The sequence below is a fragment of the Chiloscyllium plagiosum genome, unplaced genomic scaffold (genome assembly GCF_037043375.1).
Source record: "Chiloscyllium plagiosum isolate Xiang-an unplaced genomic scaffold, Cpla_swu_hap1 HiC_scaffold_5, whole genome shotgun sequence".
Lineage (NCBI taxonomy): Eukaryota > Metazoa > Chordata > Chondrichthyes > Orectolobiformes > Hemiscylliidae > Chiloscyllium > Chiloscyllium plagiosum.
The window spans coordinates 72788396-72815938 of NW_028270143.1; the positions used below are offsets into that span (position 1 = coordinate 72788396).

General features: G+C 39.6%; 1 protein-coding gene across 1 annotated transcript in view; it reads right to left on the minus strand.

The window, feature by feature from the left end:
• The window catches only part of LOC122549953 (tomoregulin-1-like), a 231098-nt gene that overhangs the window by 10968 nt on the left and 192587 nt on the right, over positions 1 to 27543 (minus strand). The window contains exons 6-8 of the mRNA XM_043690236.2: positions 26176 to 26324; positions 13970 to 14026; positions 11133 to 11247 (exon numbers count right to left, since the gene is read on the minus strand). Of these exons, the coding sequence (XP_043546171.2) occupies positions 11133 to 11247; positions 13970 to 14026; positions 26176 to 26324 (321 nt within the window). The remainder of the gene's footprint in view (positions 1 to 11132; positions 11248 to 13969; positions 14027 to 26175; positions 26325 to 27543) is intronic.

Sequence of the window (27543 nt, forward strand, 5' to 3'; positions counted from 1 at the left end):
CTCTCTCTTTCCAGGAACAAAACAGCCCTCAATGGGCCAGAAAGAGTCAAAACGGGTAGTGTGCTTCCTGTCATTCGGTTTCTCACCCCTTATCAGCAGAGGATCCTGACTGTGATTGCCCCACGTAGGCCCTGGACTGCGATCCAAGGCTGTGCTTGACTAACTGTGCCAGGATCCCCTTAGCAATGGCTACCCCTCTTCACTGGACTGGAGGCCTGCTGACAACTGTTGCAAACTTCCTGGCTTTGTGTCTGTGCTAAATATTAACATGAGCTAGTTATCTCTGGTTAAGTGTGAAAAGTGCAAAAGGGCAAGGCAAGGCAAGGAAGCTGTGAGTATCCCATGATGTGGAGATGCTGGTGTTGGACTGGGGTGGACAAAGTTAAAAATCACACAAAATCAGGTTATAATCCAACAGGTTTATTTGGAAGCACTGGCTTTCGGACCACTGCCCCTTCATCAGGTAGTTGTGGAGCAGGATCATAGGACACAGAATTTATAGCTATAAGTCCTATGATCCTGCTCCACAGCTACTTGATGAAGGAGCAGCGCTCCAAAAGTTAGTACTTCTAAATAAACCTGTTGGACTATAACCTGGTGCTGTGTGAGTATCCCAGGCAGACTCAGAGTGAGTGAGCACTATGACAGCAAAGACTTAGAGATACATCCTCATCTTCCATGAGCTGGGTGTGTGTGCCTGAGCACACTGTGTCCTTAATGCAATGTTACAATGATAGTTGCCAAGGCAACCTGAGATGCATCACTAAAGTGAGAAGCTTCCCTTATATGGATTGGAGATGTGCCATGATGATTTATAGAGGCTGGCACATTCAGATGCCAATGTTCATGGTCCATTAGGGCATGTGGGCCAATGTCCAAGATGTTAGTGAGCGGTGTCTAACCCGGTCTTTGGAGCAAGCGATAAGTTGAACCCACTCTGGTTTCCATGTCACCTAGGATGTACAGTGAGCTTGGTAACATCACAAACAGTGGCACGTTTAACTGTTAACAAGCTATTTACAAGCAAGAAAGAGTATGGGTTAGGGATGGGTAATGATTAGTGGCCTTTCCAGTGACATCTGCAGCTCGTGAAAGAAATAACTAAAAAAAAGATAGTGTCTATTACATGCTCAGTGACTGACAGCCTGAGCATGTAATAGACCAATTCACGCCAAATTTGGCTCTTGCTCTAATTTAAATGTTTCTGACACCAGATGTCAAAAGTAGAGTGTTTGAGGAGTTTTATGCTCTTACAAATCTTGGCTATCAAGTAACATTCTCTCTCAAGTAGTATACAGTTCAGGCTTCTAACTGACACTTTCTCGGCTATAGGAAATTTTAGGTCACCGTTACTGGTTCCAAATAAATACTTACCTCAACAAAAGAGATTACCATAGCCACAACCTTTAAATATAAAGAAATTTAATGTTTGAAAATAAAATATATTTTTGACTAAAAAGCTATTAAAAGAACTACAAATTAGCAATACTAAAATTAGAAATTGCAAACGTATAGTATTTATAAAAGAGCAGAGCACAGCAAGAGAAAAATAATTTGTTCCGTCCCACCCTCACAACAAACTGAACATTCAAGTTTAATTTTGCAGAGTGAAGTTCTAAAGAATGTAAAATAAATATGTAGTAAGTGAGTCTATCACTAAGGGGAATTCTTAACAAGATGATCAACAACTATATTATCCAGCTTAGTTATAATGTCATGTTAAATTATTAGAATACCCCTAATAATATTCCACAAGTTCAGCAAAATCAAAATTTACAAACTGAAACTTGCTTTGGAATCACAGAATCCCAACAGTGGGGTAGCAGGCCATTAAGCCCATCGAGTCCACACCAACCCTCTGAAGAGCATCCCACCCAGACCTACCCCATTCCTGTAACCCTGCTAATCCACCTCACTTGCACAGCTTTGGATTTTGGGAGGAAACCCACACAGACACAGGGAGAATGTGCAAACTTCATATAGACAGTGGGCCAAGGGTAGAATTGAACCCAGGTCACTAGTGCACCCAGAAGAAACCCACACAGACACAGGGAGAGCATGCAAACGTCACACAGACAGATGCCTGAGGCTGGAATTGAAGCCAGGTCCCTGGCACTGTGAGGCAGCAGTGCTAACCACTGAGCCACTGTGCTGCCCTTTAGAATAGCTATTTTTTTCTGAAGGGTGATATAATAAAGCCTATAGGGAAAGAAATACAATTTTTTTTTGTGGACGAGAGGTATCACAGGAGCTCAGGGCTGACTGAAAAATGGTCAAAGAGAATGTTTTTGGACACAAGAGAATTACATGTACAAACAAAAAAGAATAACTCATATCAGATGGGACTTTTCACCACAACAAAATTCTTTAAGTTATTATTTTAAAAAATGTAATTTTAATCACAATGAATCTTATTTGATTTTCTACCCATAATTTGTGGTTCACAAATGAGCGTGATATAAGTTCATACATGGGCAAACTTTCATTTACCCGCCAGGCAGGAAAGCAACTGTTTTACAATCTGCCTGATTTTACTGTCCATTAAAGTCATGGGAACATAACATCAGCAGGCAATGGATCCAAATATGCCAGACTCTACATGGGAAGGTCAGGTTAAACTTAGCTGCTAGTCTGTAATTTGCTTATGTCATGAGGATTTTTAATTTATTTATTCACACAGAACCAAAATACTACAAATGTTGTAAATATGAACGAAAAAGAGAATGCTGGAAACACTCAGCAGATCAGGTGAAAGAGCAAAATTAATACATGGTGGACTTTTTTATCCTGCTCCCAAAGAATTGCTGAGGAACTCATAACAGCTCCTGACAACTCTCCCATGCTGATTTATGTTTAAAGGGCATTAAGTGGCTGGAGGAAGATCTTCCAGTCCCATCTGGGAGGAAATCCCTCCTGTTAGAGCTGCTGGCAGCTCTCGGATCCCAGCAGTACCACTCGGAACAGCGACCCGTGCTCAAGCCAGGTGGTAGTTGGGGGATCTTGGTGAGGTCAGGTCAGGCGAGATGGAAGGTTTAGGGGTGAGGATGGGTGGTGAGGAGAGGATGATGTGGTGAGTCAGGGGAGCACAGGCCATGGGAGGAGGACAAGGGGAGCCCCAGATCACAAACTGGGGATTGTGAAGGAGACACCCTCCCATCCCTCTGTCTGAGGTACAAGCAGGCTGCCATACTGGGTTTAACCCTACCCACGTCCACCTTACTGTAGCAGACTAGATCTTTGTGACCGTTGAGGGTAATAACAATAACCATCAGCCTTTAAATGGCTATTAATTGTTTTTATTTTTTTAAAAATCAGTATTTCAAAGACTAGCCAGTGTTATTAAATGGCTCATTGGTTGGTTGTCAAGTACATAATGAAGAGCTCTTCATAGGCTCAGAAAATATTAAAATATTGAATCAATTTGAATATCAAACCATAGGGTTCCCTATGTACGTTCACAATTGATTCTTCATCATGCAGAATTCCAAAAAGAACTTTATTCACTGGAGAAAGGACCCTAATGTTTCTGAACACTTGCAGCTCTGGTCAATTTAATGGCTCTTACTGCTTAAGGACAGAGTTTTTTGATCAACCACTGCACTGAGAATACCCTTTAATGATGAAATACCATTACATTATGGCAGCTGAAGTTGGCAAGACCTTTTAAAATTTACTTGTGGAAAAGTTTCTGACTCCACAGCTTCCCAAGCTTCACGAACTAACTTAACTGGCATGATTCCCATGGCCTCCAGCAACCCACCTGCCTTAAAAGTAGATAAATATCCAGGGTTAGATGAAATAAATCCCAGGTCACTGATTTAGGCAAAGAACAAACTAGCAGGAGCTCCAGCAATAATTTTCAAATCGTCTCTGACTACGGAACACACGCCAGAGGACTAGAGACCAGCAAACGTGGTAGGGTTATTCAAGAAGGGAGCAACGGATAAGCCACTCAGTCTATCATCTGAAGGACAGAATTAATCTGCATTTCGAGAGACAGGGATTAATCAAAAACAGTCAGGATGGTTCTGTTAAGGGGAGGTCATCTCTGTTCAACTTGATTGTGGTAAACAAGTGATGAGAATGGAAGCATAGGTACATGTTTGTTGACAGCATACTACTTTTTCTTCAATATGGTTATAATCTGTGGGCTGAAAATGTGTTGCTGGAAAAGCGCAGCAGGTCAGGCAGCATCCAAGGAGCAGGAGAATTGATGTTTTGGGCATGAGGCCTTCTTCAGGAATGAGGAGAGTGTGCCAAGCAGGCGAAGATAAAAGGTAGGGAGGAGGAGCGTTGGAAATGCGATAGGTGGAATGAAGTTAAGGTAAGGGTGATAGGCCGGAGTGGGGGTGGGACGGAGAGGTCAGGAAGAAGATTGCAGCTTAGGAAGATGGTGCTGAGTTCGAGGCTTGGGACTGAGACAAGGTGGGAGGTAGGGGAAATGAGGAAACTGGGGAAATCTGAGTTCATCCCTTGTGGTTGGAGGGTTCCTAGGCGGAAGATGAGGCCCTCTTCCTCCAGCCGTCGTGTTGCTATGGTCTGGCGATGGAGGAGTCCAAGGACCTGCATGTCCTTGGTGGAGTGGGAGGGGGAATTGAAGTGTTGAGCCATGGGGTGGTTGGGTTGGTTGGTCCGGGTGTCCCAGAGGTGTTCTCTGAAACGTTCCGCAAGTAGGCGGCCTGTCTCACCAATATAGAGGAGGCTACATCAGGTGCAGCAGATGCAGTAAATGATGTGTGTGGAGGTGCAGGTGAATTTGTGGCAGATATGGAAGGATCCCTTGGAGCCTTGAAAGGAAGTAAGGGGGGAGGTGTGGGCGCAAGTTTTGCTCAGATTTCATTGATTTTTCCATATGCCGCTGATTTGAGCTGTCCTTACTGTTTTGCTCTCACATAATCATTTGCACAGTATATATTATGTGATCCTATTAATTTCTCCAAATATTAAGTTAGAATTTCAATTTAGATGGTCATCGAGACCAAGATAATGATAGTATACAACAATGAAGTCAGTGAAATGACTATTTATTTTGACTATACAGGTACGTCTGTGTGTTAGTATATATATGTGTGTGTGTATGTGTATGTATGTATGAATGTACGTTCCTGTTCCACCCACACCCATCGTCAAGAAGTGCTTTGAGAGGCTCATGTTGAGGCATATTAAGACCTTGCTGTACCCTCACTGGACATCCTGCAGTTCGCATTTTCAACCAAATCGCTCAACAGATGATGCCATTTCCACCACCCTCCATCTGGCCCTCACTCACCTGGAGAAGAAAGAGACCTACATCAGATTACTGATCATTGACTTCAGTTCTGAATTTAGCATCATCATTCCTCAGCACCTGATTGGAAAGCTGAGTCTGCTGAGCCTGAATGCCTCCCTGTGTAACTGGATCCTGTACTTTCTGGCTGGGAGATTTCAGTCAGTCCGGATTGGGAACAGCATCTTCAATACCATCTCACTGAGCATGGGGGCCCCCAGGGCTGTGTGGTCAGTCCACTGCTGTTCACTCTGCTGACACACAACTGTGCAGTGATCAAGTTCACTGATGATATGTTTGTAGTGAGTCTCATCAGCACAAATGATGAGTCAGCATACAAAGAGGAGGTGCCATGGCTAATGGACTGGTGCAGAACCAACAGCTTGTCTCTGAACGTGGACAAGATGAAAGACATGGTTGTTGACTTCAGGAGGACATGGAGTGACCACTCTCCGCTGGACATCGACAGCTGCCCAATGGAGATCATGAAGAGCACCAAATTTCTTGGTGTATACCCAACGGATAATCTCACCTCGTCCCTCAACACCAACTCAATAGCCAAGAAAGCCCAGCAGCATCTCTACTTTCTGCGCAGGATGAGGAAAGCTGACCTCCCACTCCCTCCCCATCCTCACCACATTCTACAGGGGGTTCATTGAGAGTCCCCTGAGCTGCTGCATCACTGGTTCAGGAATTGCACCGCCTTGGATTGTAAAACCTTACAACGGATAGTGAGGACAGCTGAGAGGATCATCGGGGTCTCTCCCCCCTCCATTACAGACATTTACACCACACGCTGCTTCCGCAAGGCTGAGAGCATTGTGGAAGACCCCATACACCCCTCACTTAAACTGTTCTCCCTCCTGCCATCTGGCAGAAGATACCAGAGCATTTGGTCTCTCACGAACAGACTGTGAAACAGTTTCTTCCCTCAAGCCATTAGGATCCTTAACACAATGTGATTGGATTCTTTCTCATCTGAAATTCTTTGCACGACTTCGAATAGCTGCGAGAAAAATGTCTATTATTTATCATTCTTCTGTTACAATGTAACTTGCGTGTTCTGCACTTCTTAAGCACTTTATGCTGTGTATTAGTGTGTAGTTTGTGCTGTCCATGTAGCACACTCGATCCTGGAGGAACACTGTCCGCCTTGCCCTCCTCAACCTGTCTACAGACTTTGGCATAGTTGATCACATCATCTCTTCTAACTCTCCCCACTGTGTTGTCACTGAGTGGAAGTACTCTCACCCATTTCCTTTCTTATTGGTTTAATCATAGCTACAGTATCCCTTGTAATAGCTCCTCCAATGTTATCTCTCTTGACACCTCTTTATGCATTCTTGCTCCACTTATTTCTCACTCATGTGCTGCCCTCCAGCAATATCACCTGGAAACAGTGTTAGTTTTCACATATACATTGGTAATATCTCAGTCAACTCTTCCACTGTTATGACATTTTCAGACTGCTTACCTGAGAGTCAGTTGAATATGTGAAATGTGAAGTTATTATTTTCAACACTTGCTGCAAACACTGGTTCCTAGCTTCAGACTCTCTCTCCCAGGAATGCACTTAGAATGAATCATTGGGGGGGAGTCAATGCTGCATCTCACTACCTATGTAGCATTCTCCATTGATACCATTAAAGAACATTGGATTGCATGCCACATTGTCTTTCCCAAGAATTGATATGAGATTGTGCAATGCTATCAGAAATTTGGAATGCACTTTGAAAGAAAAGCAAGACAAGGGAGTACTCAATGAATAGTGAGACACCGGGAAGCTCAGAGGGACAGAGGTATTCCGGGGTGTTTGTCATGAAGGTGACGATAGCACACAGGTTGCTTGCTTTTATCAGACAATGCGCAGATTATAAGAGGAGGGAGATCACGTTGGAGTGGTACAGAACTTGAACTTTGGTTAGGTCACAGCTGGACTAACTACTGTGTGCAGTTCTGATCACCACACTACAGGAAGGATGTGATTGAACTCGAGGGGGTGCAGAGGGTATTCATCAGAATGGTTCCTGGAATGGACCAATTAAGTTATGAAGGCCGCACAAGGTCAGATTGCCTCTCTGCTCTACAGAAAACAGAGATAGGACCTGATTGAGGTGTATTAGATTATGAAAGATATGGATAGGATGGATAGAAAATGGCCATTCCCTTTAGCTTAAGGGTCAATAACAAGGGCCATAATTTTCAAATGAAAGGCAGGAGGTTTAGAGGGGATTTGAGGAAAATCTTTTTCTCCCAGAAGTTGGTGAGTGTCTGGAATCCCCTACCTGGGAAGGTTGTTGAGGCACGTAACCTCACAACTTTTAAAAAGTACTTGGATTAGCATTTGAAATGTCATAGTATTCAAGGCTGTGGGTCTAGGGCTAGAAAGTTGGGTTAGTACAGATTCAGCACAGTTTTGGAAGTACACGCTCGATGGGCTGTACTGTACGATTCTATGAAATGAAGCAACAAAAGTGAATGTCTCTCTCCACGCTTACATGTTCAACCGTCTTGGATTAAATGAAATGGATAAAATTCAGGCTTTAAACCCTATTGGTGAATTTTATAGAAGATTATTTTGTGAAATGTGACAATGGGTGTTTTCATATCCATAAGAGCTTAACAATTGTTGATTTATGCTGTTCACAGATATATCTGTTCAATAAGGTTAAAGCTAAATCTCGACTGCAACTATAACAGGAGAAGTAGATACAGAAAAATAATCCAGTCTTGACAGAAACATCCTTGAGAATTGTCACAAAAGGAAGCTAAGTTAAGTCAAGAATGTATATTATTGGTAACACCATCTTTAAGCAAGCATCAAACAACTGAACATTCCTCTTTATACTAATGTCTGCTTTCAGCAGCAAATACACAATTGGACTGACTAATGCAGAATAAATAATCCTGATGTATTGCTAGCAGAGACAGTGAGATCTTTCTATAACCAGAGATTAATTGCACCAACTGAAAAGTACTGGCCACTGAACAAAAAACTTCACAGCTTCCTTTAGCATTAAGCCATTGTTTTCGAGCACTGGCCAGTTATGATCTTGGAATGCTGTAGCATTGTACAGGTCATATTTATAATGTGAATAAATGCAATGGTGAGGACTTGGAATTGTGGCAGTATTATCATAAGACTCGCGGACCAAATTGTACCATGGCAGCTGGTGGAATTTAAATTCAACGAATAAGTCTGGAATTGAAAGATAGTTTCATGACAAATATCACTGATTGCTTTTCAAAAAAGAAAAATCTGGTTCACTAATATCCTTGAAGTCTGCTACTCTTACCTTGAGATTCCAGATCGCAGCCTTCTGAAATGGCCTAGCAAACCAATCAGTTCAAGGGCTACAAATGCTGGCCTTGCCAGAGATGCCTACGTCCCACAAAATAATAAGGCATTTCTTTTAGGAGTTTGTACAAATGGGAAAAGAGCATATCTTCCCCTAAGGAAACATTTAAAATGCTGTGCATATAGACTTAATTTATCAGAGCAAAAGATCTTTACCAATTTGAACAAGGATTGCTTTTAGCATTCAGTCTGCGCAGCTCAAAGCCACTTAATGCTAATTGTGTAAAAGATATCACATTCAGCTAACTGTGAACTCCACTGCTACCGATTACTTTTGTGAGTAAATTATTGTTTCACATATTATCACACGATACTGGTAAATTTAATCAGGTTAAAGTAGAGGGATGGAGTTGTGGTTGAATCTGAATATTACAAATTAGACATAAAACATGAGTGTCTAAGACTATAGAGGAAATGCTTTATTGCTAAGGTTATTATTTCTTACATTTATGGAATCATTGAATGGTTACAGCACAGGAGGCCATTGTGACTCTCTGCAAAGTAATGACTCCCATTTGAGGAGAAAGTGAGGACTGCAGATGCTGGAGATCAGAGATGGAAATGTGTTGCTGGAAAAGCGCAGCAGGTCAGGCAGCATCTAGGGAACAGGAGAATCGACGTTTCGGGCATTAGCATGACTCCCATTTCCCTACTTGGTCTGAAACTTCAGGCAAGACCATTCAGGAGAAATGTTAGAAAGTACTTCTACACACAAAGGGTGGTAGAAGTGTGGAAATCGCTTCCACAAATGGCAGTTGATGCAAGATCAGTTCTTAGTTTTAAAATGAGATAGATAATATTTTATTAAGCAGAGGGATTAATCAATATGGCCCAAGGCAGGTATATAGAGTTATGCCACAGATTAGCCATGATCTTATTAAATGGTGGAACAAGCACTAGGAACTGAATGGCTTATTCCCATTTCTACATTCCTATGCTCTGCAAACCTTCCCATTCAGACATTCATCTTAATTCCCTTTTGAAAGCAAGAATTAAAATTTACTTCCAGCCCTGTTTCACGTACAGCAGGCTAGATTCTACCAAAGTATTATAAAAAGTTTTCCCTCTTGCGGCCTCTTTTTTGCTGATTACCGAAACCTTAGTCCTCTGATTATTGAGCCATTTGCCAATAGGATCAGTCTCTAAATCTACTCTGTATATATCTTTAATGACTGTGAACAATGCGCAATGTGGGCATGGGGGACCTACAGGAGTGCAGGGTTGGTCACAAACATCCCAGACATTATCATTTTGAATGGTTCAGCATGGCCAAAGGGCTGAATGGCCTACTCCCATTCGCAAGTCCTATGTTCTCTTCACAAGGAGGATAACTCCAGTTTCTCCAGTCTAACCAAGTAACTGAAAACTCCATCCTTTGAACTATTTTCGTGAATCTTAAAACCCATCTTTCATTAAGTGTGATGTCCCCAATTGGAGACAATGAGCTAGATTATTTTGTAATTAGTGGGCATCTGGAGCCATTAAAAATGACCTAAGTCTTGGAATGGCACCCCCCATTGTGGCATCCCCAATTCCTTCTGGTGTAGACTACTGGTAAGCACAGCAGGCACACACCTAATAATCCAAACCTGGCTATCTCCACTGTCCAGGTAAACATCCACAAGCTGTTTTCAATTTTCTGTGGATGGTCCAACATATCCATAAACTTTGGGTGACAATGCCCGAAACATCGATTCTCCTGTTCCCTAGATGCTGCCTGACCTGCTGCGCTGTTCCAGCAACACATTTTCAGCCCTTTGGAAAAGTCAAGGATCATTGTTTGAATTCAGAAACTTTCTGAAAGGCAGTTTCCATGGCCCCTCCATGTCAACTCAATGTCACCTATGCCGGTTATAGCACTCATGTTAACCTAAGGCCCTTTGATACCCACCTCAGTCCACATGATGTACAGAAACAAAGAATCAAATTATAACAATGGAATCTGATAAACAGCTTAGTAAAGATCATCCATTCATAATTTTTAGAAATAAGTTCAACAGAAGTTTTAAGCACTTGACAGTGACAAAATCACAGAGAGAAACATCATATTATCACCTCAAAGTGAGGCAATCAAGTAAAGTCAACCCATCTCTGAAACCTGTCTAAACAAACTCACACATAATCCTTTCACAAGAGTTTCGACAGAACTCATTCAGGTTTTCTTTCAACCAGTTTATCTCAGCACTCGGTCACTACTGATCTGATTCTGTGGTCCTACCTCTATTCCCCTACTTCTGTAGAATGTGTAAGAGGGCACTTCATACTGAGGAAGGTCTATGGAGTCAGGACATTTACCAACTTGAGTTACTCAATTGCAATTGAAAAATTCAGCTCATTAAATATTCCAATAGTGACCAAACAAGTGTTTATAAAGGATTATTCCAACTTCCTTACTTTTATAATCAATGATTGGATCTATGCATTTTTTATGTAGAAGCTTTCCAAGAATAAAGAATAATTGGAACTTCAAAATAACATAAGTGAGAACCTTAAGAATCAGACACTTACAGACAGGATGTCTCTCGACGAGCGTAAATATATTCACATTTGCCATGCAAGCAGACATTTTCTGAACACGGCTGGTAGTTTCCAGTGTAAATATCTTCTCTTTGATCACTGGCATCTGGAAAGTAAATTAATAAGCATCGGGGTTATTTGCTCTCATTTCATTTGTTTTACACATATGGTGCAAATTGGCTACTTTAAACTTATCACGTTACATTTGGATGATTAGAGTGAATATCCATGAATATCCTCCTTCTCACTGTAACTCTTTGGCCTTAATCAAAAGAATTCTGTAGTGTTTTCAGATAAGTGCGTACTGTCCCTTATTTTGATCCTTTGACCGATGGAGCTGGGGCATTTATTAACCTCACGTTCAGACATTTCAAATCAGTCTAGGCTTTTGGTAGCACTCTTACAGGCATAAGAAACGTTATAATTGGTATCAATAGGTAACTTCCGTCCATTTTTAGCAATTAAAAAAATATTATTGTGTTACCAATTTTATTTCTGAGAAGCCAAAACCAGGATAACGACTATTAATAATTTTGCTATTAGTGGAATTTTGATGCATGAAAATGGTGGGTGGATTACTTAAAATAACATTGAAATGATTCATTGTTTGTGAAGTACTTAAAAATGTCATTAGATTTGGGAAGATGTCCTTAGATTAGAAAATAGCCAATGTAACATTTGTATTCAAAAAGGCAGGGAGGCAAAAAGCAGGAAGTCTCAAGCTAGTTAACTTAACATCTGTCATAGGGAAAATGTTAGATGCTATTTCTAACGAGATTATAACAGGATACTTGGAGACCTTCCAGGAAATCAGGTAGAGCCAACATGGTTTTGTCAAAGAGAAATCATGTTTAATTAATCTAATGGAGTTCTTTGAAATAGTAACTTCAGTTTGTGTTGTACTTAGATTTCCAAAATACACTTGATAAGGTGCCATGTCAAAAGTTATTGAATAAAAGTTTATGGTGATGGGGGAGGCATCTGGGCATGGATAGAAGTCTGGCTAGCTAGCAGGAAGCAGATAACAGAAATAAATGTGTCTTTTTCAGGTTGGCAGGATGTCCCAAATGGTGTGCCACAGGAGTTGCTGTTGGGGCCTCAACTCTTTACAATTTATATAAAATAGTTGAGATGAAGGGACCAAAGGCTTTGTACTAAACTTGCTGATGACACAAAAATAGATAGTAAAGTGAGTTGTGAAACGGACATAAAGTGCCTAAAAGGGGATACTGATAGGTTGAGTGATTGGGCAAAGTGGAAAGTGCAATATTGTCCATTTTGATGGAAATGGTAACATGAAACACATTATCTAAATGTGAGAGTTTGTAGAACTCTCAGCTGCAGAGAGGCACACCAGCAGGCAGGTTCCAAAAAAGGTAGATGAGGAGGGCATGGCCACATTTGAGAGGTTAGGAATTGAGAGTTAAAGTGAGGTGGTGGTGGGAGAAAGAGACCTTGCACTGGGTGCCTTCACTATTCATAATGAACCTTGAAAGGAGGACATACCCTGCCTCTCATGTGTAATACCAGCTCATCCAGTAAAAGCTGCTTGGGTTACCCACTATTAATTGAGCTCAACAGGTCCAAACACAGGCCCATACAATTGAAACAGAAAGGGAATGGGAAGGCCAAGTGCCACAATTTATCAGCTAACCAGCATCAACCTCTGCCTCAAAGCCAGTTGACAGGGGTTGAAAATTCCACCTTTCATGACTGCATGTTTAAACTAATATCTGTGTGACAACTGCAATCTTCAAATGTTCTGAGACTGACCTCAATGGAATGCAACCTTTCCCCATGCTCACTGCCACATAGGTGTGCCAAGGCTATAACTGCAATTGGTAGCACGATGTCAAATGGGAATAGTTTGACTCTATTGTTTCTTACGTCTCTGGTATTGTGGTCTATCACCAAATACCACTGTAATAACAATGTACTTTACTTATGGTGCTTCAAAACAAATCCCCGCTTTAATTTTAGTTTGAGATTTTAACAAATCCCTACACTCAATATGTTTCTTCCTTCTTGATATGCCAAGTTTGAGTTGTATGTGCTCTATTTTTATGTGTCAGATTTCTTCAGCGTTTCATGTTCCACTGAGGAATTGACAGATTAAAAGGTTAATATTGAATTAACAGAAAATGCCACCATTTTAAGTAAAACCAAGAATTGCAGATGTTGGAAATGCTGAAACAAAAACAGAAATTTCTGGAGAAATTCAGCAAAATATGTAGAGAGAAAGCAAAGTCTTCATTTTGGGTCCAAGACTATTCATCAGAGTAACATGTTTTAATTCATAGTTCTGCTGAAGGGTTACTGGACCTGAAATGCTGATTTTGCTTTCTCTCCACAAATACTGCAAGACCTGCAAAGTTTCTTAATCAATTTCTATTTTTGCTGTTATTTGAAGTTCATTAATTATTAGGAGACAAACAATGCCACAAAATGTAGAGGAATATATTTTTTCTAAAATACCAGTAAAATACAAAAAAATTAACAGCACAGAAAATAAACCGCAAAATTGGCAAAAGTGGTCTTGCATTTAAGACATTATCACAGGCTGAATCTAGCCTTGACCACTCCAGCTGGGTGAAGGCCACAACCAGTACAATCCAATTCTAATTCGAGGAAGAGTTCTGATCAATTTACTATAAATGCATTGCAATGTATTTGGTGAGAACGCTTTAGCCTGGTTTAAGGGCAGTGCAGGTCTGTTTTTGTGACAGGCTTCCCAGATGCTTGCCCTATTCTTTGTTGTCAACTAAACATTATTTCATCACAGCATGCAGAGGAAGTTTTTAATCATGTATACATTTTCCACCACTTACCTTTAACTTCTGTACCCAGTTGAAATCCATTGTCTTTCCCCAAAGAAGCAGTGTCATCTTAAAAGAAAAGTTGATGCATAAAGACATTGTTAACAAGATGGCTTATCACTTACTTGAAGGGACAAACAGTTTGGACATGTTTTTATCTTTCTTTCTTAATTTCTGAATAAACATAATGTAGCCCTACTATTGGTCCAGATTGAACATCTAGGACCTCTGATTGATGTTCCAGTAGAAATTAGATGCATGGCTTTCAGATGTAAGTGGAATTAGAGTCTTTTTTTAAATGTAAGATTACAGCACAAATAATAGCTACAAAATTCATTACACAACTTCCCAGGGTACCCATAAACCATTACTAGCCTTTGCCAATTGTACATTTTCTTAATTAACTGCAGTACAATTTAAGTAGGTTGTGTTGCATTATTATTTCCATTTTACCAACATATGTTCTGGGGTTTGATCGGTGTTTAACAAGATCACCATAAAATGGAGATGCTGTGGCAATGGTCATGAAATACTTCGCCATGTGCTCCTGCCAGATCCTCTTCTGTATTTTCTTCAGCCAAATGCATTACGTGATACAGCATATGTGTGAGATTATATAGAAGAGAACTTGAAATTCTTTTATAAACATATAATTAGAAAAATGGTCATCAGTGGAAGAATAGGATGGAGTAAGAACCAAAAATGTATAACATCTTTATCGAAGACGCCCTAGGGTTGAGGGACTAAAGGAGTACTTTGTTTCCATCTTGACTAAATAGTTATTACAAAGTCATAGTAATGGACAAAGCTATAGAGAAATTGGATATATGAATATAGAAAAATCACTAGGTCCAAATGGGATACATTCAACATTGCTGAAAGAAAGCTGGATGGAAATTGCTGAGGCTTTGGCCACAATTATTATCAAATAATGACAGGGTCTACCGAAGAGTGTAAATGTTACACGCCTATCCAAAAACAAAGGAACTGGGTTAAATTAACAATTCCAGACTAATAAACCTAACGTCAGTGATACCGACTTTTAGAAACAATAATCTGGAATAAATTTCATTGTTATTAATGAACACCATTATGTTAAAGGAAAATTATGTTTGATTAACTTGATTGAGTTGTTTATGAAATGATTTATAGGATGGACGTTGTGGAAACAGACAATTGATATTCCCAAGATTAAGGAAGCAGTGGTAACATGGAGAGATAACTGATTAAAGGACTGAAAAGCAGAGCAATGTAAATAATTGTTGTTTAAATGGGAGGGATGTGTCCCCCAGGTGGTCAGTGTTGGGAACACTTCTCTGTTTAATATAAATTCATGAGATGGATTTGGACATAACTTAAGAATTGCAGAGGACACAAAATCAAAAACATGGTGGAGAATGGTACCAGACATAAACAGGCTGGTAACATTGGCAAACACATGGCTGATGACATTTAACACAGAAAAGTGCTAAAAGTGATTCATTTTGATAGGAAAAGTGAGGAGATCCGTCATGTAAACCCAACCATACTATTTTGAATGGAACAGAGAAACTAGGGGTGTATGCAAAGTTATTGTTCCAGGTGGCAGCATAACTTAAGAAGACGCTAAAAAGGCATATGGCGTCTTTGAGGATCACAATACTAAAACAAGGACTTCATGCCAAATATCTAAAAAAATTACTGAATTTATTGACTCTGTTGCATTTCTGGAACACTTGAGGACAATGTCTCAAAGTCTTAAGTGGTACAGGGGAAATTTACTTTTACAACACCCTCTACACGTTAAGAGTAAAACACTGGCTATAAAGAGGTTTGAGACATCTAGTAATAGAATCACAGAGATATATAGCACAGAAACAGATCCTTTGGTCCAACACGCCGACTAGACATCCTATATAAATCTAGTTCCATTTGCCAGCATTTGGCCCATTCCCATCAAACCTTTCCTTATTCATATACTCCTATAGATGTTGTAATCAGATCATCTCGACCACTTCCTCTGGCAGCTCATTCCATACATCCTCCAGCCTCTGCATGAAAGAGTTGTTCTTGAGGTTCCATTTTATATCTTTCCCCCTCACCTTAACCCTATTCCCCCTAGTTCTGGACTCTCCCACCCCAGGGAAAAGACCTTGTCTATTTACCTTATCCATGCCCCTCATGATTTTATAAACCTCTATAAGGTCACCCCTCAGCCTCCAATGCTCCAGGGAAAACGGCCCCAGCCTATTCAGCCTCTCCCTATAGCTCAAACCCTCCAACCCTGGCAACATCCTTGTAAATCTTTTCTGAACCCTTTCAAGTTTCACAACATCATTCCCATAGCAGAGAGATCAGAATTGCTTGACCATGAAGAATGTTGATATAAATGCAAGTCCTTCTTTCTTCTTTATGAAAATCTTCAGTTACAGGTAGAGACTGGAGAAACTGAATTTATTGTTAGAACATAGAAGGTTAAGGGCTATTTAAAATTATGAAGGTTTTGACAGAATAAATGATGAGAAACTACTTCCAGTGGCAGATAATTGACAAAAAGAGAGTTTATGCAAGGAAAACGTGTTATGACTGGGAATATATTGAAGAGAATAAAATATAGAAATATACATATAAAAAAAGTAAGATATATAAAGTAGGTTATACCAAAGGATATACAAAGGATATACTTTAAGCCATAACTTCCAAGGTCATGGAAAAAAAACTGGGAATTAAACTAATTGGAGACTAATTTCAAAGAGTTGACACTGGCAAAGTAGAGTGAATGGTCTCCTTTTGTGCTGATTCACCGATGATTTTATGTTTTGCCTATATTGGCATCGGTGAATTATGCATGTGAATATTTCTCTTTTTAGGACTCTAAAAGTCCAGCATAAATCAATGTGGGACCAGCTGTGGGGATTGCAATAAAATAGTATTTAGGTTCATGCAGCTGGTGTGACACTCCATTAACTTCCTGAGAAATGCATCACCTTAAGGAACTATCACCTATAGTTCAAGCATCTGTTGATATGTGAGGATGGATAATAGTTGTAAAAATCATCAAACTCTTCTCTCAGAGCTGAAAGTATTAAAGTGTTAAAGTATACGGTAACAAAATACAGACCAACAAAATGTAACTTAGCCATCACCCCACCCCCAGATACTTTGTGCAACTTGGGTTATCACAAGTTTCATCAAATTGTATCCTAATTCATCCATGGTGTCAGGATGTTGATGGCAATAGGAATTTGTGTAGTCTGAGAAGCTCATAGAACATTAAACAGAAATAAAATGAAAAGAATTTAGAGATTTACTTTAAAATATACTTATAAACATGGAGGAATCTTCTTATTACTTCTTACTCGGTCAGACAGATTGATATACCAATTAACTGTGGTCTCATTGAATTGTGGAACAGACTCAATTTGCTAAATGGCCTACTTCTGTTCCTAAATCTTATGATCTTAGGTTCTAAGATTGAGCAAATATTACATTCAATCCTCAATGACTTCTCTTAAGGTCTTTTATTGAGAGGTAACTCTTGTGAATTCATCTGAGTATCTCAACATCACCCCTTCCCACCAAAATTATTAATATGTGAATTAGCTACAAAACCAAAAGAGATTATTCAGCCCAACTGATCTATACCAATGTGTCCAATCTATACTCCCATCATTCTTCATCTAACCCAATCCATATATCATTCTATTCCTTTCTCCCTTAATGATTAAATAGCCCCTGATAAAATTGATCCATGCTAGTCATTTCAATTACTCTTTGTGGCATTGGTTGCAGAGGTGGTGTTGTGTTGCAATGGTTAGCATTCCTGTCTCTGAGCCATTCTCCAGGACTTCATAGCTAATAAAAGTGTGGTTTAACACAGCCAAAGTGGTTATCTTTCAACATAAAACTTCCAGCATATAGCAAAGGCAGATGGTCAACTACATATAATGAAAAAGTGTACAGCCACTGCCATTATTATCCATAGCTTCAGGCTATAACAGCATTTAACAGTGCATATTGCCATAGTAGTAGTTCTGACTGCTTTTGGTGAAGCAATTGGCTGCATAGCCAATGTGGATCAGATTGTTGTCAAAAGTATGAAATTTAATTCTACACTCCACATGGACAGATTTGGGACTTGTCTCTTTGCCCTCTTGAGGAGATGGTGTTATGTGTTTGACAAGCAGAGGACAGAAAGTGCATCCCATGTTCTTACACTGTTCTGAGTAAAAACAATTCTTTTGAATTCCTACTAGATTATTATTGACTATCTCATTTATGCCTGAAGTTGTATTTTTCCTTCACAAATAGAAATACTTTCTCTATGATGACCCTATCAAACTTTTTCATAATCTTAAAGACTTCTATTATATCACCCTTTTTTCCTTTATTAGTGAATAAAGACTTGAATCGTTCCTGAAGGGTTTAATCTTCCCAGTCAACGATCATTCTTGCAACAAACATTTCCTTGTTTGTAAATTAAAAATCAGAATAGTTTACTGTACTCCAAGTGTGGTCTAACCAAACTTCTATGCAATTTTAAAATGACTTCTCTGCTTTATTCTATCTCCTTATAAATTAATGCAAGTGCATGTTTATTTTTATGGCCTTATTAATCTAAGCAAGCACTTTGTACTACTGCACACATAGAACCCTATGTAGACACTTAATTTCCAAAGAGTACATGATCCCCATTGCTTTCCCACCAATATGAACTTCCTGATAGAAACAGGCGTAGGCCATTCAGCCCCTTTTCTACTAATCAATGAGATCATGGCTGATCTGTGGCCTAACTCCACGTATCTGCCTTTGGCCCATATCCTTTAATACCTTTGCTTAACAAAAATTTATCTATCTCTGATTTAAAATTAACAACTAAACTATCATCCATTGCTACTTGTGGAAAAGGGTTCCAAACTTTGACTGCCCTTTAGTACAGAAGTGCTTCCTAACAACTCTGCCGTCATTCTGACCTTAACTTTAAGAGAATGTCCCCTAGTTCTAGAATCCCGAACCAGTGGAAACAGTTTATTTTTGTCTACCCTGTCTCTTTCTGTTAATGTCTTGAAGACTTCAGTCAGATCGCTGATCAGAGTGTACTTGCTAATATGCAAATATACTTAATTGTATTCTTATTTTATTAATGTCTTCATGTATTTGTTGCATCCTCCTCTGTATTAACTACACACCTCCCCCTCCATATCGAAATAAATTTGAACTGTAATCCAATTTCTGACTCCTAATCAATATGTAAATTATAGGTGGGAGTAGTCTTAACACTTATTCTTCTGGCACACCACTTCCCACCCTTTGTCAATCTTATTAATTTCTTTACGTCACCAGTGTCTGTTTTCTATTTTGGAGACAGCATAATATCTATTCAACTATTGGTCCCCGACTCCATACATTATTCAATGACTTTGCTATATACTGTAATACCTGTCAAATGCATTTTAGAATGTCAAATATATTACATCTACATTATTACACTTCTCATGGAATCATAGAACCCTTACAGTGCAGAAAGAGGCCTTTCAGCCCATCGAGTATGCACCGATCCTCTGAAGAGTATTCAACCCAAAAGCCAGCCCCCACATAACCCCACATTTCCCATGGCTAATCCACTTAGCCTGCACATCCCTGGATACTACAGGGCAATCCACCATCGCCAATCCACTTAACCTGCACATCTTTGGATTATGAGAGGAAACTGGAGCACCCAGCAGAAACCCATACAGACACAGGAAGAATGTGTGGAGTTCACACAGACAGTCATCCGAGGGGGGAAATCGAATCTGGTTCCCCGGTATGATAGCCACTGTGCCGCTCTATCTATCCTTTTTGTTACTTCTTCAAATAATTCAATGCTTGATTAAGCAAAGTCTTCCTTTTGGAATCTGTGCTGACTGTTCTTTACTACATTTCAGTTTCTCTGTGCTTTCTTTTCGATTTTTGAGTATGAATTTCATTATCTTTCCTGCCACTAGCATTAAAGTAATTGGTCTGTAGGTCCCTAGACTCATTCAATCTCTGTATTTATATACAGGAATCACATTAGATGTCTGCCAACCTTCTGGCATTTTTCCCTTGTTTAATGATTTTTTTATGTACGTAATAATGTTTTTGCTATTTCTTCTTTCACTTCTGTTCTTATGAGTGGAGGCAGTGTTAGTTTAATGTGGAGTATTCCAGAGAAAAATCCATGAGTGCACTGACCTGGTGTACTTTCCTGGCAGATCCATTAAACCTACCATATATTCATGAGTCAGTTTACATCTGGTCTTCTAGCTCTTTTTGAGTTCTATAGTTAACCTTGTGTACCATCATCTTTTAGAAATGTTAATTTAGCCAAAATTATACAGAACACATGAAAACCAGCGTGTATTTTTAAGCCAAGATATGTCTAACTAACACTTGATTATATTTCTCAACAAGTTAATAAAGAGTGTTAATGAGAGTAAAGTGGTTGATGTAGAGCACATGGACTTCTAAAAGGTATTTAATAAAGGGCTAAGCAACAGGCATTCGAGGAAAGTTAGAGCCAAAGAATAAAAGGGAGAATGGCATTTTGAATCAAAGTTTGTCAGAGTCACTGAAAACAGTGCATCCTGATGACGTTTTTTCAAAGTGATTCCCATACACCTGTACAAGGGCAGCTGTTTTTTATTTGATATATATTAGTGACCTAGACTTGGGTGTGCAGGGGACAATTTCAGAATATGAGATGGCAGAAAACCTTTAAGTATTGTTAACTGTGAGGATAGTGTTAGAAATCACACAACACCAGGTTATAGTCCAACAGGTTTATTTGGAAGCACTAGCTTTCGGAGCACTGCTTCTTCATCAGGTGATCACAACCACTAGTGTGCTTCCAAATAAACCTGTTGGACTATAACCTGGTGTTGTGTGATTTTTAACTTGGTACACCCCAGTCCAACATCGGTATCTCCAAATTGTAAGCACAGTGATAGCTTTTAAGTGGATATTTGGTAGGGGAATGAATGGACATATGAAAGATGAATTTAATGCAGAGAATTGTAAATAAATTACATTTTTAACAGGAAAATTTAGGACAGGGAATAAACAGAGCATGCTACTCTAAAGGGGATGCAGGAACAAAGAAAACTGGAGATAGATACATTTTTTTAGATTTAGGAATTGTTAAAAGATAGACAGAGTTGTGGTGGAGGATTGCTTTTCAGACTGGAGGCCTGTTACCAGTGGTGTACCACCAAAGATCGGTGCTGGGTCCACTGCTTTTTGTCATTTATATAAATGATTTGGATGTGAACATAGAACATGGGCGGCACGGTGGGTGGGCAGCACGGTGGCACAGTGGTTAGCACTGCTGCCTCACAGCGCCAGAGACCCGGGTTCAATTCCCACCTCAGGCGACTCTCTGTGTGGAGTTTGCACGTTCTCCCCGTGTCTGCGTGGGTTTCCTCCGGGTGCTCTGGTTTCCTCCCACAGTCACAAAGATGTGCAGGTTAGGTGAATTGACCATGCTAAATTGCCCGTAGTGTTAGGTTAGGGGTAAATGTCGGGGTATGGGTATGGGTGGGTTGCGCTTCGGCGGGTCGGTGTGGACATGTTGGGCCGAAGGGCCTGTTTCCACACTGTAATGTAATCTAATCTAATCTAATCGTTAGTAAGTTTGCAGATGATATCAAAATTGGGGGTGTAGTGGACAGCGAAGAAGGTTACCTCAGAGTACAACAGGATCTTGGTCTGATGGGCCAACCGGCTGAGGAGTGGCAGATGGAGTTTATAATTTAGATAAACGCGAGGTGCTGCATTTTGGAAAAGCAAATCAGGGCAGGACTTACACACTTAATAGTAAGATCCTGGGGAGTGTTGCTGAACAAAGAGATCTTGGAGTCTGGATGTATGTTTGCTCACTGAGTTGGAAAGTTAATTTTCAGACGTTTTATCACCATAATATCCTTACCAGCATAAAATTCACAAAAGAAGAGGAAAACAACAACAAACTGCCATTCCTAGATGTCACAGTAGAACAAACAGCCAATGGAGAGCTTCAAACCAGCGTCTACAGGAAAACAACACATACAGACCAAATATTGAACTATAGAAGCAATCACCCCAACACCCACAAAGGAAGCTGCGTCAGAACATTATTCCAATGAGCCACCACACACTGCAGTACAGAGGAACTACACAGAGCAGAGGAAAAGGATGGGTAAACAATGAACACAGTCTGCAGAATTCTCAGCAACAAATCCAAACAAGCAGACCTAACTTGTGCAGAAATCCTAGCCACTCTCCACTACATCAAAGACATCTCGGAAATGACTGCCAGACTACTCTGACCCCTTGGCATCATGGTAGCCCACAAACCCACCAACACACTAAAAGTGCAGCTAATGGACTTAAAAGATCTGATACCGACAACAAGCAAAATGAATGTCACTTACAAAATACCTTGCAAGAACTGTAACAAACACTACATTGGACAAACAGACATAAAACTGGTCACTAGGATACATGAACATCAACTAGCCAGAAAAAGACATGACCCACTATCATTAGTATTCTTACAGACAGATGAGGAAGGACACCGCTTTGACCAGGACAATACATCCATCCTAGGACAAGCCAACAGAGTCATGCATGAGAATTCCTGGAAGCATGGCATTCCAACTGGAACTCTATCAAAAAAACATCGACTTGGACCTCATTTACCACCCTCTGATTAAAATAAAAGAAATGACATCACCACAGGAAATGATATCATCAACCCAAGGACACCTAAACACATCAATAGAAAGCAAGTCATAACACCAGTGCTTCACTGGAGCTTCACTGATGATGTTACCTAGTATGGTGATGCAATGTCTGAAAATGAACTTTCCAGCTCAGCAAGCAAACTTACATGTAGAACCTCAATTTGAGCTATAAATCTTCTCAAAACTCGCTAAGACCCTAAGAGTGCAGTTTCATAGTTCCTTGAAACTAGAGTCAAAGGTAGATAGGATAATGAAGAAGGCATTTGGTATTCTTTCCTTCCCTGAACAGAGCACTGAGTATAGGAGTTGGGAGGTCATGTTGCGGCTGTAGAGGATATTCGTTAGGCCACTTTTGGAATATTGTGTGTATTTCTTGTCTCCGTCCTATTGGAAGGATGTTGTGAAATTTGAAAAGGTCAGAAAAGGTTTACAAGGATGCTGCCAGGGTTGGAGGATTAGGCTAGTGCTGTTTTCCCTGGAGCGTCAGAGGCTGAGGGGGGACCTTATACAGGTTTATAAAATGATGATGGGCATGAATAGGATAAATAGACAAAGTCTTTTCCCTGGGGTGGGGGAGTCCAGAAGTATAAGGCATATGTTTAGGGTGTGAAAAAAAATTTAAAAGGGACCTAACGGGCAACATTTTCATCCAGAGGGTGGTGCATGTAGGAAGTGGTGGAGGCTGGTACAGTTACAACAGTTAAAAGGCATCTGGATCAGTATATGAATAGGAAGGGTTTGGAGAGATATGGGCCAAGTGCTGGCAAATGGGAGTAGATTAGGTTAGGATATCTGGTTGGCATGGAAGAGTTGGAACAAAGGGTCTGTTTCCATGCTGTACATCTCTATGACTCTATATACAGATCCTTGAGTATTAATAAAGAGGCTTTAGATTTGAATTTTGTACTGTGAGAAGGACAGTGGTATATTTTAAGTAGTAGTAGACAGGCTAATGAAAGGATGAACATGAGGCAAATGAATTTCAATGCAGTGATGTGTAAAGTGACACATTTTGGAGGAAGAATGAGGAAAGGCAATGTGAAATAAATGGTACAATTCTAAAAGTGGTCTAGGAGCACTGTCACCTGGAGGCACATTCACACAAATAGTTAAAACTGACAGAGCAGGTTGAGCAGGTAGACTACAAAAATAACAACATTATTGTGAACTTCTTTCAAACACATAAAATCTCAGAGTATTTCATATAATTCTTGGCACTGCAGTTCGGATTAGAGAGGGGCAAAGGGATGTACAAAATTTCAGCTCTGAGGGCCTTTAGTTATACAGATAGCGAGACAATTATTCCTTGGATAAGTGTAAGTTATGAAAAGAATTAACAGAGTTTTTCAAAATCATGAAAGGTCAGGATGGAGGAAATAGGGAGAAACTACTCCCATTGGTGCTAAGTTCAAGAAACATGATTGGAAGTGATTAGTAAAGGAAGTATTGGTTGCATAAGGAAATGTTTGTTCAATATCACAAGTGATTATGATGTGAAATGTAATGCCTGAGTGCATAGTAAAAGCAAATTCAATCACAATTTTCATAGAGAATTGGATAATTAAGTTGAGAAAATATTGTGGTTGTGGGGAAGAGCAGGAGAGTGGAACTAGCTGAAATGCTCTTGCAGAGAGCTGGTATGACCACAATGGGCTGAATAGCCTTATCTGCTCTGAAACTATCCTATGATTCCACATAAAATGATGTAGAATTTTGTAGTAGCATTGACCTGTAACTTCAATGGAAAATTGGCAGAGACTCCAGGAAACCAAAATAAATTATGATGATTTTCTGTGGTATATGCCAATCTTCTGTAACATTGAGAACTCCCATGGACCTTTCACTCCAATGTCTACATCACTAAGACAATTCTAAGTAGCAATGAATATTTGTTGCAGACAAATATGGCCAATTTTTTTGGATTATGCAGCATGGTCCTTTAGATGTTTGGTCCCAGGCTTAAATGTGACAATGCTGGTGTCACATGAAGTCAATTGGGTATAGAAAAATTAGGCTGCTGCTAGTGGCTCAAGATTGTAGGGGTCTGAAAGGGGAAACGATGTAAGATAACTCCTGGTTAGGGTCAAGGGTCTGGAATTTCTGAGGTTGGATGCTTGGGTCACATGGTAGAATCTTAGAAACCCCAAGGCGCCAAGTGAGTTGAAGGCTGGGGATTGTGGAGCCTAGACATTGGTAGTAGCTAGGGTGTAGGCAATTGGGGATCAGTGCAACTATGGACGATCAGGGTGCTTGCAGAGGAGGCTGGTTGCAATCAGAGGATTGGGATAAGAGCCTGGTATTAGGGATGGAGCAAGGAATCATTGAGAGAAACTGTGATTAGGACTGTGCTTAACAGAGGAGACACGAAGGACTATACTGCTCCACAGTCAAGTCAATAAACATTATTTCATTCTGGATGATCAGATGGACATAGGTTCTCAAAGTTCAGCCCACATTGGTGAAATCTACTTCAGTGCCAACAAATCTATTAGACCTCAAGTATACTTGCACATGAAAAGAGTTTCATGCATGCTTCAGCACGGATAGAGATGTTCATGTTTACCTTCACCCTGTATGACAGTGTGCTTCTAGCTTGAAAATCATACACACTCTCTGCCCTTCATTTCTGGTGATAATGCAGCACCTGCATTTACAAGTATGTTTTTAAAATCCAACTACGTTGGTTGTAATTTGGATAGAAAATATTTTTGCACTGAAACAAGGTCAGCATAAGTAGTATTTGTCATTTACAACTGCATACCAAATTGCTGTTGCTTTTTTTTTAAGAACACGTCAAAATTGACAACTAAAATTATATGTTTTTGGAATGATTTTCTTCATATAGACTAGTGACAATCTCAAAACAGCTTTTCAATTTCGTTTTTTGTGAAGAGAGATTGATGCGCATAGAATAGGCTTTATACGTTTTAATTGAATCTCTAGTAAATATGGCCTCATCCATTTGCCCTTTATAAGGTCATCCCTAGAGTGAACCTTGCCACAGTCCTATTGCTTAGCCTCCTGCTATGCACCTGCTAATTTTCCTTTAGTGCCATCCTTTAATGCTTGGAGACAGGCTTAATGCACTAACAAGTGATTTGCAAGAGAACAAACAAACTGACAAGTTCTATTAATGGGGTGGCATATTTTCATTTTAAAAAGCATAATTATTAATGGAAAACATAGTAATTTTGAAATGTACAATAGCTTTGAAAAGGCAGAAATGCACATCATATGGAGTTAAAAACCCTTTGAGGTGGTACATGATGCGAATGGAAATGAAAAAGACTGAGTGAAGTGCCAATAATTACATTACTTGTGAGCTAAATGATGCATCAACTATGACTTTTAATTTATTATTTCTAAAACTCTGCATGTGGATAAATTGATTAAATATTTTGTAGAATGATTGTCACCCAAAGCAGACATCTGTATCTTAGCAAATCACTGGGAATGTCATCTCAATTCATCATTTCAGAACATGTATTCATTTACCTTGGCATTTACCAAGCCGTTTTACTTCAATCCATTCCTGTCTCTGGCAGGATGCTTCTTTGACAAGGCAAGGACTATCATATGATTTTCCATTAGATGCACACACTGGATTGTAGTTGAATCTGCTGCAGTCTATATTGCACACACACCTGATAAAAGCAAAAAATGCTCATTGTACCAGTGACTGTATAAACCACTGTATAAATCACATCATATTGAAATCTTTACACATGACATTGCCACAAATTGCACTTGCTCAACTCTAATACCCAGAAAGCAAAACAGCTGGCAGACTTTTAAATTCGAGTGTATGCCATGTAACAGCATTTATCTTCCGGGCATAATTGATCATTTCATTGTTGATGGAAATAATATTTCATGTCTGAAAGATGTAAAATCAATAGCAACAGCACAGTCTCCCATGATTCATTTAAATCACACTTGAGATTATACTAAATAAGAGTATCCCTACCATACACAGATGTACCTCAGCAGTAACTAAGTGCAAGTATTCTTTCACTTGCTTGCACTTTAAAAAGTAGTTTTGGGGGCAGACCCATCTGATTTGAAATGTTTACGTTGTATAAACATTGTAGTATCTCTTCTGCTTTGCCAATTCTATTGCTTTCTTCATAACTGCATATTAGATTCTAATGATTCAATTTAATACAACTGAAGCCGTTAACCTCATTGAGCACTGTATTACTTTGCATAATGTCAAAGTATCACAATTCATTGTCTTTAAATTTTCCACAATTCAAGATGTTGATTCTGGAAAACATTGGGATCAGAAAAGAAAGAAAAATGAAGATTAATTTTCTCAAATATTAGAATGTCCTTTATTCCTCATAGCACTTGAAACAAGATTTGCTGCTCATATACCATCGCTTTAAAACAACTGACTTATTTTTGGATTATCGCGGTCATAGTTACTGATGTCTTTTATATCCAATAGCAGAAGAGTAAAATACAGAAATCAGGATTGTTAGTTCAATTTACAGTCAGCAGCATTTTATAAAACATTAATTTCTAAAGATGATCAAAAGTGTAAAATAAAAACGCACAGAAAAATTGAAAAAGTGGTTCAGTCTAAAACGTCTAATACTGCTGTGTTTTGTTTTGCATGGTTCGTCTGATCATCTCGCTCCTTCACCTTTTTACATTTGATGCTGTGGTCAATCATGCTATCATCGTCCAATGCTTCTCTTCCATTATTTCATTCTTCATCATTAAAATGCTGCCTCTTCCTGACCTCATGGGGTCAGCTTCCATGCTAATGACGCAGAGCTGTACCTCTCCAATTCATGCCACAAACCCTCTCCCTTCTGTTCAATCAAAGTCTAATCTGAAAGGACACCAATGGGAAGG